This window comes from Clarias gariepinus, chromosome 2 (genome assembly GCF_024256425.1).
Source record: "Clarias gariepinus isolate MV-2021 ecotype Netherlands chromosome 2, CGAR_prim_01v2, whole genome shotgun sequence".
In the NCBI taxonomy this organism is placed as follows: Eukaryota; Metazoa; Chordata; class Actinopteri; order Siluriformes; family Clariidae; genus Clarias; species Clarias gariepinus.
Window position 1 is genome coordinate 39485344 of NC_071101.1, and position 16547 is coordinate 39501890.

The 16547-nt window shown below is 40.0% G+C and overlaps 1 protein-coding gene across 3 annotated transcripts in view; it reads right to left on the bottom strand.

The window, feature by feature from the left end:
- The window catches only part of arhgap39 (Rho GTPase activating protein 39), a 37485-nt gene that overhangs the window by 10355 nt on the left and 10583 nt on the right, over positions 1–16547 (bottom strand). For all 3 annotated transcript variants that reach the window (XM_053514965.1, XM_053514959.1, XM_053514966.1), the window contains 2 exons: positions 9954–10340; positions 440–1604 (listed from right to left, as the gene is read on the bottom strand). In XM_053514965.1, coding sequence (XP_053370940.1) covers positions 440–1604; positions 9954–10340 — 1552 coding nt within the window. The remainder of the gene's footprint in view (positions 1–439; positions 1605–9953; positions 10341–16547) is intronic.

Sequence of the window (16547 nt, forward strand, 5' to 3'; positions counted from 1 at the left end):
TTTGTTAGAGTTTTGCACTTTAGGCCCACTGTAAGCAGGTGAAATATTAACATGGACAGCAATTTGGCGCCAATTTTTGGAGGACACTCACTTATCCTGTGGGGGGCCTGGAGATTATCTCAGGAGACTTAGAACATGAGGTGGGGTACACCCTGGATGAGGTGCCAGTCCATCACACACACACACACACACACACATACACACACTCCAGGCAATTTGGGAACGCTAATTATGCCTAATCTGCATGCCTTTAAACTGTGGGAGGAAACCGGAGTACCTGGAGGAGACCCACAAAGGACAGGGAGAACATGCAAAGTCCATGCACACAGACCTGAAGCGGGAATAGAGCTCTCTACCACTAAGCCACTCTTTTATGGAGACGAAAATGAGAAAATATTACGAAACTATGTCTTATGTGCAGTTTATCTGTGCGTTATACCTGAGAGGGATGCAGGTAAGGCTCTGGAGATGCCAGGTTGGTTTGCACAGACAGGCTCTTCTCTAACAGCGTTTGAGGAAATGCAAGTCTGTCCAACGTCGTACGCTTCCAGTGGCCATCCTGCTGGGCCAGAGCTTCATCTTCGCTGAATGCCCGCACCACAGGCCCTGGCAGTGGCAAGGGTGTCGCGCCATCACTTTCATAACCATCCTTAGTACCACCTCCTAAGACGCCACTTCCACGCTGTTGCATAAGCTGCTGTGCTTCCCAGGCGAGTCGTGCTTGTGTGAGTACTGCTCCTACTCCAGCCCCCATCCCATCTCCCTCCCCACCAGGCAAAGAGGGCTTTCGATTTTTACGTTTTCGATTACCGCCACCACCTTCGTGGCTGTGCTGTAGCGTAAAAGAGCCACCATAACACATTCCGGCTGGTAGGCCACCCTGTCCAGGCTTTCCATAGCTTAAAAATCGATCCGTTGTCCGGAACCTTGGAGAGGACCCTGACTGTTCGACGTACACAAGCTGCTTGACATACTCCCGCCCCGCTGCACTGTACTCCCGCCCTCCTGAGCTATAATCACGCCCACCAGAACTGTAGTCCCGTCCACCAGAGCTATAGTCCCGCCCTGCAGAACTATAATCCCGCCCACTGAAAGTGTAATCCCGCTCTGCCTGGTTGGAGATCTTCTCAGGGGTGGAGCCTCTCTGTCTAGTCAACACCAGCTGACCATAGGGAGACGGGCTCTGTTTGGGAGAATGGTAAATACCGGGCTTGCGTGCTGGCGACCTGTCTGCGGCATACAGGCCGGGTTCACAATGCATGTCAGAGGGTGGTTCTTCGTAAATGGGTGGGGATTGATACTCAGAAGGAGGCTCCTCGTAGAGTGGGGGTTCATAAGCGTAGCGTGGCGAAGGAGGCTGAGAGTCACCTGAACAACGCCGCTGAGTTCCCCCAAAGTCAGCTCTCTTTAGAAAGGGAGACTGTGTTTGGCGACGGTCTGGCAAAGAATGCGGAGTGGTTTCTGCCTCAGGCAGGGTGTTACTTGACGAGCGTCTCGAGCGTGGCGAAGAGCTGGAATAACCGTTACCCTGTGACAGGAAACTTGGCTCCCTGTCAGATACTTTAATCAACATCCTGTCCTTACTGGTTGTCCCCCATCTGTAACTGATAAATAAAGAAAGACATTTTTACAATTGCATTAGTTTTAAATGACACAATATATGGAAAAAAAAGTAATCTAGACACCTCAACGTGAACCTTTACGACGGATGCCCTTCCTGACACAACCCTTGCATTTTACCCAGGCTTGGGACCAACACTGCATTCGGTAGCTCAGGTTTGGGCATCGAACCCAGGCCTTCCACATAGCAGGCATGAGATCTACCACTGAGCCACCAACTTTACCTCACTAATGCTGAATGAACTCAAATCTACACTGCCACATTCTAAATCCTACAGCAAAGTCCTCCCCGAAGAATGGAGCTAACATCTGGAATGGGATGTTCATTAAGCATATACAGGATATGTATGATGGGAAGCTGTCAATCACATTAGGCTCTAAATGTCCAAGCATCCGTGTTGCTTTAATCAAAGGTTCATGTGATGTTGCTTTTTTTGCACAACAGCATGACCTCGAGTGTGATATTCGTTTTGTACAACAGATTATGACTTTATTTATTTATTTTACCTTGGCAACACATATCCTTCCTTAGATAGGTAGACTGGTGGAGCTGGTGACCAACAGCTAGTGTAACAGGGGTGAAAGCAGCCAAAAGGTGAGGAGAATAAACCATGGAGGTGGTGGACAGTCCTGAGGAGCTTACGATATTTACTGTATATTTTCCATTATTCCAAGTATCTGCTCACTTCTGGGTTCCAGGGTTGAATACCAAATGGCGCTTAATGGAAAGCTAGTGTGCTATGTAGGGTGTACAATCCCGTGTCACACACACCAAGTAGTGCCCCTGATCAGGGGTTAGAGCAGGATTTGGGATTCAGCCACGTGTTAGAAGCTTGATAGCCGAACATAAACAGAATACGGACAGTTCAGAGGTGTTTCGTAGTAGACATAACATTAGCAGATGTGTTTTCTTGCTGGAAGTGACTGGTTTTGAATGTGAGATTTGGCAGGCAGCTGCTTCCTCTCTCAACCGTTAGTGTAATTAATGGTTATTCGAACCACCTGTGACGTGGAATGATGTGTACAGTATAGTTAAACGTCCCAGTTCTATTACCACCTGTTTTCACCACTCTCGTCCAATCAGGTTGCTGAGTTGGAGCAATTTTTTTTATAATTTACATTGAAATGCTGAAAGAAATAGATTAAACAATCACCTCTGGTCTACTTTATTTTGTTATGAAATAAGGTAGGGTATAAATGATTGTGATGACATTTGCACTTCTTTAAGAGGCCTGCCTGGGAAATAAAACCACACATCCAGGCCAGAGCTTGTACAGTACTTACACACTAATTATTTAATAGAAGAACTATAAAGATGCACAACAACAACTAAGTGAAATCTATAGCAATTTCAGTACAGAGTTTCCTAGTACATAGTTTTGATTATTAATGTGTTCTCATTTTTACTGTTATTACTTCCAGTACAATAGCTCTGCTTGACTTGCTATGATGATTAATACTAATTTTATTGTCTAACTGCCAACTACGAAGTGTGACGCCCACTCTGACCGGACTGGTCTTGGAAATTTGCACATCTTCATTTCACGATCAGATTAAAACATATACAACTTCGATGAATCAAGACCATTGTCTATACAGATCCGAGAGTCCTTGCCAGGGATTAACGTGTATAGAGCCAGCCTTTGGTTCTTGGTATTAAAGTAAAGCTGTGAAACAGTAGTCTGAAATCAATTCAGCACTTTCTTACAGCCTGAGAACTCCCCATGACCAGACCTGCTGACACAGCCAAGACTGTGTCAGAGTGTATAAGGATGTCTGGGTTGTGTATGTGTGTGTGTGTGTGTGTGGGTCTGTGCTTCATTTGGATGTTGGACAGCTCATCTCTCATGCACTCTCTTTTTCTCTCTCTCTCTCTCTCTCTCTCTTCCTAATTCCATTTTTCTCTCAAGAAAGAAACTCCTAGAAAGGGACCAGTGTTACACTGGGGTCATAAATAATTCATGCTATCTGAGCTGCTAATCAATTTACACATTCTTTCTCCCTCACTCTCGCTCACTCTGTCACCCACAATCAGCAACCCACGCCTGTGTCTCTGGATCTTTACATCAGCATTGAAGCAAATTGAATTTTAAAATCCATCAACTAAATAGCAGACTATATGTAGCACATTTGTATCTGTATTTATTTTATACTCAATTATGAGGAATTAGTATTCATATTTTAACTGCCTATACTAGAAGTATTTTCACGATTAATCACGATTTAAAAATATTCGGATTTACTTGTATTATTAATGTGCATTGTTGGAATAAAGAAACGCATGACAAAGAGTTTTAAAATATCTCAAACATTAATATTTAACAAGTATTAAATTAAAATCTCTTAAAAGGGACTGGCACTGCATGCATTGGCTATTGGGTGTGGCAACCCACCGACAATGGAGCGCAAACCCCGGATACTCAGATCTGAAAATTAACAACCTAGAGCCCTAGCCGCTTGAGCCACTGCTCCCACAGCTTACATTCAATGTATTCTTGTAAAATGGTTCATCTTGAAGGTAGCTCGATCACACAGGCCCGTAGCCAGCCTAGTGCAAGGGGGGGTTCTTTTTTTTTTTAAAAGTAGACCTTTTTTCTCAGTATTTTGTATTTGAGTATTTACTTATTTTGTATTTCATTTTAAGGATTAAATACTGCATTTTAGTGACATGTGCTGGATTAGCTTGTCTGCTGGTATCATAATGTGCATGCTTTTGATGCACCAAAAATATTTGCTACAATGTTGTCAAATTGCTTATCAAGATCACGTGTGACTTTTTTTACTTCAAAAACACACCCAAACACACACACACACACACACACACTCAGTGTTCAAAAGTTTAAAAACCCCACTAACAACAGAATACATTTAAGGAATTTTTACTGGAATATTATTAAACTACAAATTCAACTTCTCTCATCAACATGCTCTCTCATTTCTTTGTCTTTGCCTCTTCACTTTATTGAACTTATATAAAATATATTTAATATTCAACGAATTGTTATTTATATAGTCTATTAATTAGGCGAAATATAATAAAATATGTTAAATTCAGCCTTTAAAATCCCAGTTATATAGCATAATTTAATCTTTATTGGCATGTCGAGCATTTACAGTAGGCTATCATTTACCTTCAGAACGTAAAGAGATCGAAATGAGGGGAATATAAACAAATATAAAAATATTACCAATAATTATCTAATAATAATAATATACAAATATTACGAGGAAAAGACGATCAGTTAATGTACTTACAAGACTGTGGAATGGATAAAATTAATTTTTTGTGGGCTTATTTTATTTTATGTTTTATGTAACAATTATTTATGATAAACTTTATTCGAATGCTGTCTATACCGCGTATAGACACTAGACAGCATCGCCTATGGTTAATAGAATAATTTAATAAATTTACTAATTTAATAGAATCATTAATTAATTCAAAATAAAATGTTAATAAATCCTAATATTATGCATGGTCAAGCAGGTTTGTTTACGCATTGAACTTGTCGTTCTTTCTTTTCTTTTTTTTTTTGATAGATTAACATTTTTAACATAATAAATTCACAGATCCATCAGATAGGCTACTGTCTGTTAATGTTTATTTAAGATGTTACAGACTTGTCATAGCCATTCAGACTGCTCAAGAAAAGGCACAAGAGAACTATTCTGTGTGTGATGTGGGGTTGACGATTAGCTACCACTTAACTAGCGTTAGCAATTTGATCTTGAGGTAGTAACAGACCTACTCTGTTTGGCAGTCTTTTTGAACATATGTTCAATATTCTGCGATAATGACGCTGCTGCCTGCTTTCTCTTCCGTCTCTCCTGCTCTTTTCGACCCATATTATACACCACTGGATGCCGCCGCACAGATTTAAAAGACGTCAGTTGCTGCGCAGGTTTGTCACGTCGCGGGTTTTTTTTTTTTTGTAAATTGTTTTGTAATAAAGTGTTATTTTAAATAATGCCCAACAATTTTAATCTGTCTTAAAAATAAAAAAAAATTAAATAATAATAATAATAATAACAAAAAATTCTGGACCTTTGGCAGTGGGGGGGTGGGTCGTTCGAACCACCCGAACCCCCCCTGGCTACGGGCCTGTCACACAACTTTAGTTAATATCCAAACTTATATCAAGAAGATTTTTATAATGCAACATGCCGTTCAGCACACCTGGTGAAGATTCCTGAGTCATCTTATTATCTGTGCCATTATCACACAGCCCGGGTAACCACACTGAGATTATGGAAAGCCATTAGGGTCAAACTTAGGCATACAGTGAAACTTCGGATTGCGAGTAACGCGGTTTGCGAGTGTTTCGCAAGACGAGCAAAGTTTTTTTTTAAATATATTTTGACTTGGAAAACAAACAAGTCTTGGTTTACGAGTCTAGGTTGAAGAGCAATAAAATGAACATATTACAAGTGAAAACTCATTGCTTAAAATCAGGAGTTTTAGACACAGATTTGTGCAGTACTATAAGTAAATCAGCTGTTAGGTTTTACTGAGCATGCTGGAGAATATGAGTTCTTCTGGTAACTTTGTCACATCGGTCCTTTCTATTTTTATGCAAATCCCAGGAGCGTACATTAGTTTTTTTGTTTCCATATGAAAACTGGTCTGTCCTGTACTATATAAATTTTGTTTTACAGCCATGCCTATATTCTTCTGTAATGTTATTTATTTATAATTAATTTTTTTAATTATATATGGAAATACTGAATGATTTTGTACATAGTTATGCAGACATGATAAACATGTATAAAAAATATAATATGGTGCCTAAGACCTTTGCACAGTACTATATATTCAACTCCTAAACCAGATGTTATACAGTCTTAAAAATTAGCTAAGTGGGTTTTGAAACAGTGAAGTCTTTCCTACATTAAGAAATGGATGAAATTTACAAGATGACAATATATTAGTGATGGGTCGTTCATGAACAATTTTGTAATTTCAACTCCTAAAATTTTCACGTGACTCAGAAGAACAAGTAGTCTTAGAGAGTGATTCGTTAGTTTTCTACTGCGCAAAGCATCGCAAAACCTCCGTTATGTACAGGAAACATAAATAAGAAGGTACTCATTCTTTTTTTTTTTGTACATTCTTTTGTCATGTGCCTTCCATAATGCACTGCATAGCGTCTATGAGAGTAACGTGACCAAAGAACGACTCAGACTGGAAGATATAAGAGGTGAGCTGCCCATTCTGTTGATCATAATATGTCCTTAGTTGCATTGTAATATTTTCATTACTGGAACTTTAGCCAATATTTGTATATGTAGATGTGTTGGGGGTCTGTTTATTGAAAATGTAACATTTTATTTTATTTCTGATCAAAAAAACTAAATTAATTAAATGGCTCAAAAAAAAAAGACTTCTTCATTTTGATGTCACTAAAATAAACTTCCCAACACTACAACATATGCACCTAATAATTTTCACCTGGTAATATTTTTAATATGTTTACAGTATGTCTGAACATTTTGATACACAGAACCTGTAAACCCTTGAGTTGACCAGATCTAGAAATCTCTGCTGGTGTATCTACAAAAAAATATAACTCATTATTTAAAAATATATTGTAAAACTTCTTGTAAGGTGTTGTAATATGACATGAATTTTCCATGCCTTTGCATCCATAAAACAATCCCCCTTCGGTGCGCTTCCTGATTCCTTACATGGTAACACTTCCCAAAGCCTGTGTTCAGATAAATATACATAAAAACAGCTCGCGTCTGCTGCTTTTGATTAACCGGAAAATGCAAATGTATCGTGTGTCTGTCTCCAGGTCTCTCTATGACTTAGATGTTAATGACTGGTTCTTTGATGTACGTGACACAAGGCACCTGGCCAAAAGCTTAAATATGCTCTCTCTTTGCTGATAATAAACAGAGGTCTTGAACAGAGACACCTTGCGTGTGGGTGTGTTTGTCCGTCTTCGAAAGTGTATCGACACAACAAGCGATAATTCATCTTCTTATCGTTCATCTTAAAACTTTTCAGACAATTTGGGCATTCTTTTTAAACCTAACATGTCACAATACATTATGCTTGTTGTTGTAGTGTTATTGTTTAAATGAATATCAATAAAATGTAACATATGTATACACGTTCTCAGTAAATCATGTGTTGAAATAAAATGCGACACTGTGAGTGTTGGTGTGTTTTCTGATCTTTTCTTGGAATGCAACAAACCCAGAACCTAATGGAAATCTGATATATTATTATATAGTTATTGCTACTCTAATATGACCTACCAGAATAAAATGTTATTCTGTTTAGGAAAGACGTTGTTTTGAAATTTAGCTTACTGTGATACATTAGACTGAAGATGGAAAGCTTTCCACAGTGTTCCACACTCTATCTGGTTTAGGAGTTGAATAAAGGAGAACGTTTTGCAAAACGCTATAAAAACAGATGTGCAATGCAACATGAAGGCATTGCATTACACCACTCATGTATACTGTAAATAGCAATTGCACTGAACTATTTGGAACTAAAAATTATCTTGGGGAAATGGAAAATGCCCATAAACTGCCTTTTTATTGCTTTAAATACGGAATCAAGATTTATTACAACATGTCATGGAGACGGTATGTTTAAAAATAATAGTTAAATGTAAATAATAATTATAGGTGAGAAGTCAGGTGGGGATGATGTGTGACTGCTCAGGATGGTTTCGCTTAGAAGACGGCTTTGGATTGCATTTACGATGAATGGTTTTGCCATGATGGCTTATGATTGCAGTTGCTCTGATCTTTTCATTTTAGAACTAAAATCTTTTTAATTTTAGACTGAAATCCTTGAACAGTTAGTAACCTCAGCATAAGCCTTCATGATAAATGAAATGCATTTTTCTGTTAAACTTTTCCATTTTCAACCTTACAGCACAAAGTTATAGAAGGGATTTATTTATAGGCGCGGTGTCTGGTGTTACCCGAATGCGAACGGGGTTCCTTTTGAGTCTGGTTCCTCTCAAGATTTCCTCCTTATGTCGTGTAAGTGAGTTTTTTTTTTTCCCGTGAGTGACTTTATTGTTACTCTATACATTTGTTACATTTGAAACGTACATCCTGAATGTTTCTCCTTGTAAACCTGCTTGATGACAATTGTCAACTGAAATAAAATTGAATTGAATTGGACCTTCAGATTCAAAATTTAAACAATTTCCCTGGTGTTTTCCAGTATTTGGTGGTGAGAAAGTGTATATACTGAAGAAATATCACAATATCGTACTCAAGTTTGTGCTGTTGTTCTGGTTATCAGCACCGCCTTCATAACAGCGTTATGTTATGTGTTCATATATATATATATATATATATATATATATAAGAACACAGTGTTGGTACTGATTTAATTTTCTTATATTATACATATAATACAGAAAATGTGTGTGTGCCAAACCACCACTTTAGAAGTTTACTGTATGCAATGTGGAAGTGACTAATCTTGCTTCCGTAAAAAATTCAAGTTGCTAACTTCAGCCGTTTTGAAGAGATGATTTTATATGTGACCCAAAAATAGCCATTTTTCCGCGTTATACTGTCTCGCTTTAAACAATAATAATAAAAAATGCTAATTATTCATATTTCGTCATGAGTTTATGATTCTAAAACTGGTATAAGCTTCTAAAAGCATATGAACAGTATAAATTATTGCTTAAATTAAAGTATTTTGTGCAAAGTTGAGGACTTTCTACCCCCCCGCCAAAAAACATTGTAGTGTCCGTAACCATCATGCTGCATGCATTAACAACTTTGCATTTTGGAATAATACCCTTTTCAGTGTTATGTCTTTTGGTGTGCAATCTAAATTGGCCAAGTTTCATCTGAATGACAATGAAGATCAATGAAAACTTTAAATTCCAAAAAGTGACAGACACTACTCCTAAGTGAGAGACTTTTTAGCACCAACACCACGTTTTGGCCGACAACAGTTTCACACCATTTATTATCATCGACAGATTATAATCTGTTAGAAAGCTAGTGCACTATATATAGTGTACAATCCCACTAAGTAGAGCCCTTGATCAGTGACTGAATTTGAATGTAGGTTTTGTTAGACACCCATGCTGGTGTAATTAACAACTGTAGTGTCCCACACTCTGGGACAAGGGGCGATACGTACAGTATACTGCAGTTAAACGTCCCAGAGCTGTTACCATCCATTATCACCACCCGTGAAAAACCTCTCATCCAATAGGATTACGCAGTCAGAACGAACTGTTGTATCAATTGAATTATTGATCTCGAGAGTTGGATTTAGGATTAAAAGAACTGTCAGCTATGGTTCCTGTTTCTCTCTTTTCTCTATCTCTCCGTCTCACCTCTCCGCTTCCTCCCTGGGTGCCGTTTTATCCTCCTGCTCTTGCGACGACGTGGTGCTGACAGCACTGCGAGCCGGGCTACTGTCAGCCGATCCACTGATCACCGAAGCGACAGGGAGCGGCGTGTCTGTGTTCTGCTTGAGAGTCTGGAGCTTGGCGAGGGGGATGATGTCGCACCCGTTCGGGCGGTGCCAGACAGTGCGCTGGGTGGAGGAATTGTAGTAGTAGAAGCGCGACGTGTTGGAGTCGAACAGTTCCCACCACTGGTCTGGGCCGCTGCGCTTGATGTGCACACCAGCTGGCGCGTCCCACACACACTCGCCCGTCAGCAGGTTGGCATACATGCGCTCGCGTGTGCGCGGTTCGATGATCTCCACCCATTCCAACCTGGACACACCAAAACAGAAGGCGACCCATATCAGTTAATAAAAAACCTAAACTTATGCATAATACACTTTTGCATTACTTTTGGTACATCTCTTGTACTTTTATTTCGTAAGTTTACTTCAAATACAGACAAAATACCATCCTGTCTGACCGTCCAAAAAAAAAAGAGACTCATTCAAAGCATTTCAATCCAAATATCTGACATCATTGAGCAAAACACCTGCCTATGAGGGTTGCCAAATCTAGACATTTTCAGTTCTTTATGTTAAAAATCATATCCGTAAATGTATATATTTTTATATATTAAAATATTCCTTTTTTATTTTTATCCATGACCCAAATACACATTCACACACACACACACACACACACACACACACACACACACACGGTATGACTCATGAGTGAACCACTATACATCTTTTCCTTATTTATATTCTTTATCTACTGTATGTTCCTTTGGTAAACAAATAAATAAATCATTTTAGTTCCCTGATAATCCAGACAAATGTTCTGATCCCGTAATCGAATCAGATTCGTCCTGACGCCAGCTAACGTGAGCAGGAGTTCCTGGGAAGACGCTGTATCCAGACAGCCTGTAATTTAACCCTGCTAAATGTCTAAAGTGTCCTAGAGAGTTCAATCCTGTTCGATTTGCTCTAGATCTACTGCATGTGCATGTGCAGGAGTGAGCGGATGAGCAACACAGTCTGTCTATCAATATATCGTGACCTAGTGGCAAGCAAATCAATTCGAGATTTACAAAAAATAAAAGAGTTAATGAATACTTACACATGCTCGCAAACATTGCGAACATGCACTAGTTTTACTTCCTGCGGCTTTAAAAGAACCTCATTCACAGATCATAAATTATATCACATTATTTCAAAATGATTTAAATTCAACTTAAAAAAACAAAAACTAATAATAACCACTACTACATGTCAATGTAGGAGAAAAGAAAAAAAAATGCTGTTTATACAAGCATACGCTGATCAGCCATTACATTATTATGAACACCTGCCTAATACTGATTAGGTCCCCCTTTTGCCATTATAACATTTAGGCATTTAGCAGATGCTCTTATCCAGAGTGACTTACAATTGAGCCTTGCTCAAGGGCCCAACAGTGGCAACTTGGTGGTATCCAGACGGCCTATTTGAACCTGGGACCCGAGGTTTGAACCTGGGACCTTCCGAACCCCAGTTCATAATTTTTTTTCTTTGACATTTTTCCCAGATTTTCTCCCGAATTTAGCCGTGTCCAATTCCTCCCAGTCAGTAGGGGGCTCCCACATTAAGGCTACTACTACCACTTAGTCGGGAGGGCCGAAGATCAGCTGACTGCAGAGGACAGCACTATCCGCGCCTTCCGCTTGCGTGAGCTCACAGACGTCCCTGATTGGCTGTAGAGTCATAATTAATGTGGGAGCACTTACAAGTACCTCTCATCCCTCCCCTCTGAGAGAGCTCGGCCAATCAGCTCTCTCTAGACCTCGGGCTGCGAGAGGTTACAGCATCACCCGGGAATCAAACTCGCGATCTCCGAATAATAGGGCGAGCCTCTTACCGCTGCGCCACTCGGAGGCAGTTCATCAATTTTCATCAGTTAGATCTTCACCCTTCTAATAGCGCTTCTATTATATCAGACTAAATGGGCCAGCTTTCACTCCCCATGTGCATCAGTGAGCCTTGGCTACTCTGGATCCATGGATCATACTTTCGATATGTCCTGACCACTGCAGACCAGCAACATCCCACAAAACCTGCAGTGTTGGAGTTGCTCTCACCCAGTCCTCCAGCCATCACAATCTGGCCCTTGTCAAAGTCATTCAGATCCTTACGTTTGGCTATTTTTTCTGCTTCCAACGCATCTATGTCAGGAAAAAAAGGTTTACTTGCTGCATAATATACTCCACCCACTTCTATCCACCTTTGTAGCAAGATATTGAAAATGTAGCCACTGTAAAAAGGGCCAACAGAGCCAGAAGTCACTTAGGACTGTAACTGTAACAATAGCTTGTTACAATAGGTCTGTCAAAGCCAAAAGAAGACACACTTTAATGAATGCATCCTTGTTTTATTCAAGCATCCCAAGGTGAGAAATGCAGTTATTACAACTTGTAAATCACCTCCTACTAGATACCACATACTGAGGATAAATACTCTCACCGCCCACTTCATTGAGTAGACCTGTTCAACTGCTCGTTAATGCAGAAACTCAATGCATTTTTGCATATCAACATGGACAGCATGGTCGATTTAAGTGAATTTATACTTGGCATGGTTGTTCGTGCCACATGGGCAGATCACCCATTTCTAGGGTTTACAGAGAATGATCCGAAAAAGAGAAAATATCCAGTGAGTGACAGTTTCGCAAATGAAAATGCCTTGTTGATGCCAGAGGTCAGTGGAGAATGCCCAGAACGGTTAAAGCTAATAGGAAGGCAACAGTAAATCAAATAACACCTTGTTACAACTGAGGTATGCCGAAGATCTTCTCTAAATGCACAACATGTCGAACCTTCAAGCAGATCATCTACAGCAGCAGAAGACCACACCAGGTGCCACCTCTGTCAGCTAAGAACAGGAAATGGACTCACCAAACTAGACAAAAGAAGGTTGGAAAAATGTTGCCTGGTCTCATGAGTCTTAATTTCTACTTTGGGCTGCTGGTGATGGTGTGATGGTGTGGGCATATTTTCCTCCCCATGGTACCTGAATATTTGAGCCCCATGGACCACGCCTATTCCTTTCTGAACATCGTACCCATTTTCTGAAGGCTTCTTCCAGCAGGATAATACAGAAACATATCACAAAGCTAAAATCATCTCAAAGTGGTTTCTTAAACATGACAATGAGGTCATTGTACTCTAATGGCCTCCACAGTCATCAGATCTCAATCCAATAGAGCACCTTTGGGATGTGGTGGAACGGGAGATTCTCATCAAAGATGTTACAAATCTGCAGCAACTGTTTGAGGCTATCATGTCGATGTGGACCAAAATCCCTAAAGAATGTTTCCCGCATCTTGTCGAAACTATACCATGAACAATTAAGGCAGTAATGAAGGCGAAAGGGGTCTAAAACAGTACTAGCATGTACTGTATATACGTGCAGATCATGCTCTGACAAATATTTGTACACACAATCTAATGTAGCCATGAGATACTACACTGCATCAAATGGGTTGATTTGATGTGCTTTACTGTTTTTTTTTTTCATAAAAAGGATAATCAGACTGAGAAGTCATCTTTTACACTTACTGCTTTTTAAAGTAAGCGTTACTTATTTTGTACTGAGAAAATCAGTCTCACAGATGAGCAACCTTCATGAGACAAGATGAGCGATCTTCTTGGGATAATCCTACTAAATCATCCAGAACATCCTTTTTTATTAATTTATCAACACGTGGGAAGGAAATATTAACATTAGCTTAAAACCCACCAAATGCATCAATCACCTTAAGTAAGAATGTTATCGTCAAGCCAGCAGATACTTTTTATGCCATTGTTGGTGGGTTTTTTTAAGCTTCTTCCCAAAACGCACAAAGAAACCAATCCTGTGCAGTTAGGTTTGTCAACATCTTTAAAATTTAATGAAATCATCAGAAGGCGGTCTGGGTTTGATTCCCGGCCAGACTTGATTCCTGTCTCTCCGTGCTCTTCCTGTCTCCATTCCTGTGCATGAAGTTTGCAGGTTCTCCCCGTGCTTGGTGGGTTTCTCCTGGGTGCTCTCGTACTCCTACTACTACTACTCCTGTAGTGTGTGTGCCCTGAGATGGATTGGCACCCTGTCCAGGGTGTACCCTGCCTCGTGCCCTAAGCCTCCTGGGATAGGCTCCAGGTCCCCGTGACCCTGAATACAGGATAAAAGCGGTATAGAAGATGATGGATGAAATCATCAGGCAAAAGAAATCATTTAGCAAAAAGAAATATACTTTCCTTTATTTGCACTTTCGAGCGAGTGCCTCAAAGATGATTGCAGTGCTTTTCAGACCAGCCATGGATGCACTTGACTTTTATGAACTTTCGGATTCAATATTGATAACTACATTCACAAGCCATGTTAATTCTTTAACATCTTACTGCTGATCACTGCTGTCTCACCTTTAAACACTCAGTTCCTTGGTTTTGCTATCAGATGCTGAAGTTTCATAACTATGGAAAGCATCACATTAAAAAATGTGTATCTTATTTGATTACTTTGGCACAATACGTTTACTGTATATGCTCCAATGACGGCATGGTGGCTTAGTGGTTAGCACTGTCGCCTTGCGCCTCCAGGGTCGAGGGTTCGATTCCCGCCTCGAAGTTTGCTAGTTCTCCCCAAGCTTGGTGGGTTTCCGCATTAGGCTAATTGAAGTTTCCAAATTGTCCGTAGTATCTGAATGACAATCAGGCATCAGGCTGGTAACCCGACCCTGTAAGTAAGTGTCACAGAAACGACAGATATAGCTCCTGGTTGGGAAGTATTCATTGTTTCCTACCTCACTCTCTCTCACTCCCTCATTCTCTATACTGCTTATCCTGTACAGAGTCGCAGAAGGCCTGGAGCTGAACCCAAGGGACTCGGGGCAGTAGGCGCGGTGCCAGTCCTTCGCAGGGCACTAACTCACACATAACGGTAAAATTTGAAAGCACCAATTAGCCTAAGAAATCCAACTAAGCAGGGGTGACTGCATGCACATGCACACTTATCCAATGGCAGGGCTTGAACCCACGACCCCGTAAGCATGACGCTGTGTGCGAACCACTGTGCTGCCAAACGTAATCAATCATTTTGTCATCATATAGTAACAGATTACAATGAATGTAATGTTACTTTATTTAAGTATTTTTCACAAGTATTCATAATTAAAATTTCTTAATCGCTTCTTGGTTGCACCCGGGGGATAGGGCGAATCCAGGAGTGGGCAAAGTACTCAAATCCTGTACAAGTAGAGGTTCCCTAAATCAAACAGTACTTAAGTAAACGTTGAAGTCCTACATTTACATTTCTACTTAAACAAAAGTACAAAAACACTTACTTTCAAATGTACTTAAGTATCAGGGTTCAGGGCTTATATTAGCTCAAAGTATTCATAAAGATTCAAAATCTCTCTCTCTCTCTCTGATTCCCAATTGTGCTGTTTTTCTTAATGTCTGCAACCAGCTCGGATTATGATTTCAAACATCTGTTATGTTTCTGGACATATCTCGAAGTTAATGCACGTGGTTCCCTCCTTCAAAAGCTACACACCACTGCAGTTAGGTAACACAATGCCATGAAGAAATGAAGTTAAGTAAAAGTACTGGTATTTGCTGTACCATGTAGTGGAGGCTCAAGTTAAAGTTCAGACATGAAAAATGTACTTCATATAGTATCAGAGTTATTTTTTACTTCAAAAAGTTTACCGTGTAGGACAAAATGAAAAACATCTCAACTTTTATATGGTCCATGATCAATAAAAAATATATCGAGTATTGACAATTCCTATAGCACATTGTTAGGTGTCGTAGTTACTCCCTAGGTAAATCATTGTAGATACTCCATGATGGTTCGGCATGAGTATGGCCCAGGTTATAGAGGATATTGTAACATATTCTTGGAGCCAGAAGGGCTCTGCAAGGGCTCAGTGCAATACTGTAAATGCTCTAGCACCAGAAAGCTAATACTCTTGATAAATACTGATACAGTGCAGCGCATGAATGGGATGTGCTAAGGTATAATAATTTTTTTCTTTAACTCTGTCTTTACAGTGGCTGGAGACCCAATTTTAACTTGTTTTACCCACTAACCAAAATTGCACTTCTTTCTGAAACACAAATGCTTATATCTAATCATGGGAATCATTCTATGAATCAGATCATGCCTTGTGTTTGCAGGGGAACAGAGGTTGCTTAACATCGATCATATAATACACCCCCCCTATAATCTATCATTATTTTTTCTGTAAATGCTATGTCTGCCATAAATAATGTGGAGAGAGTCAGGGAGTAGGGTGCGGGCAGCCAAATAAAGTATAATGCAGTGGTAAGTTAATGGATCCTAATGGGCAAGAGGGACTGGGTGAGACCTTACAGACTGGCATAAAAAACTCTTAAGTCTGATTGTCTGCCAGGCACAAGAGTGTGAATGGGTTGTTAGGGGAAGGATGGGAGTGTGTGTGTGTATGTGTGTGTGTGTGCGCCAATGTCCAGCAAAAAATCTGGAGCATGCACAACCC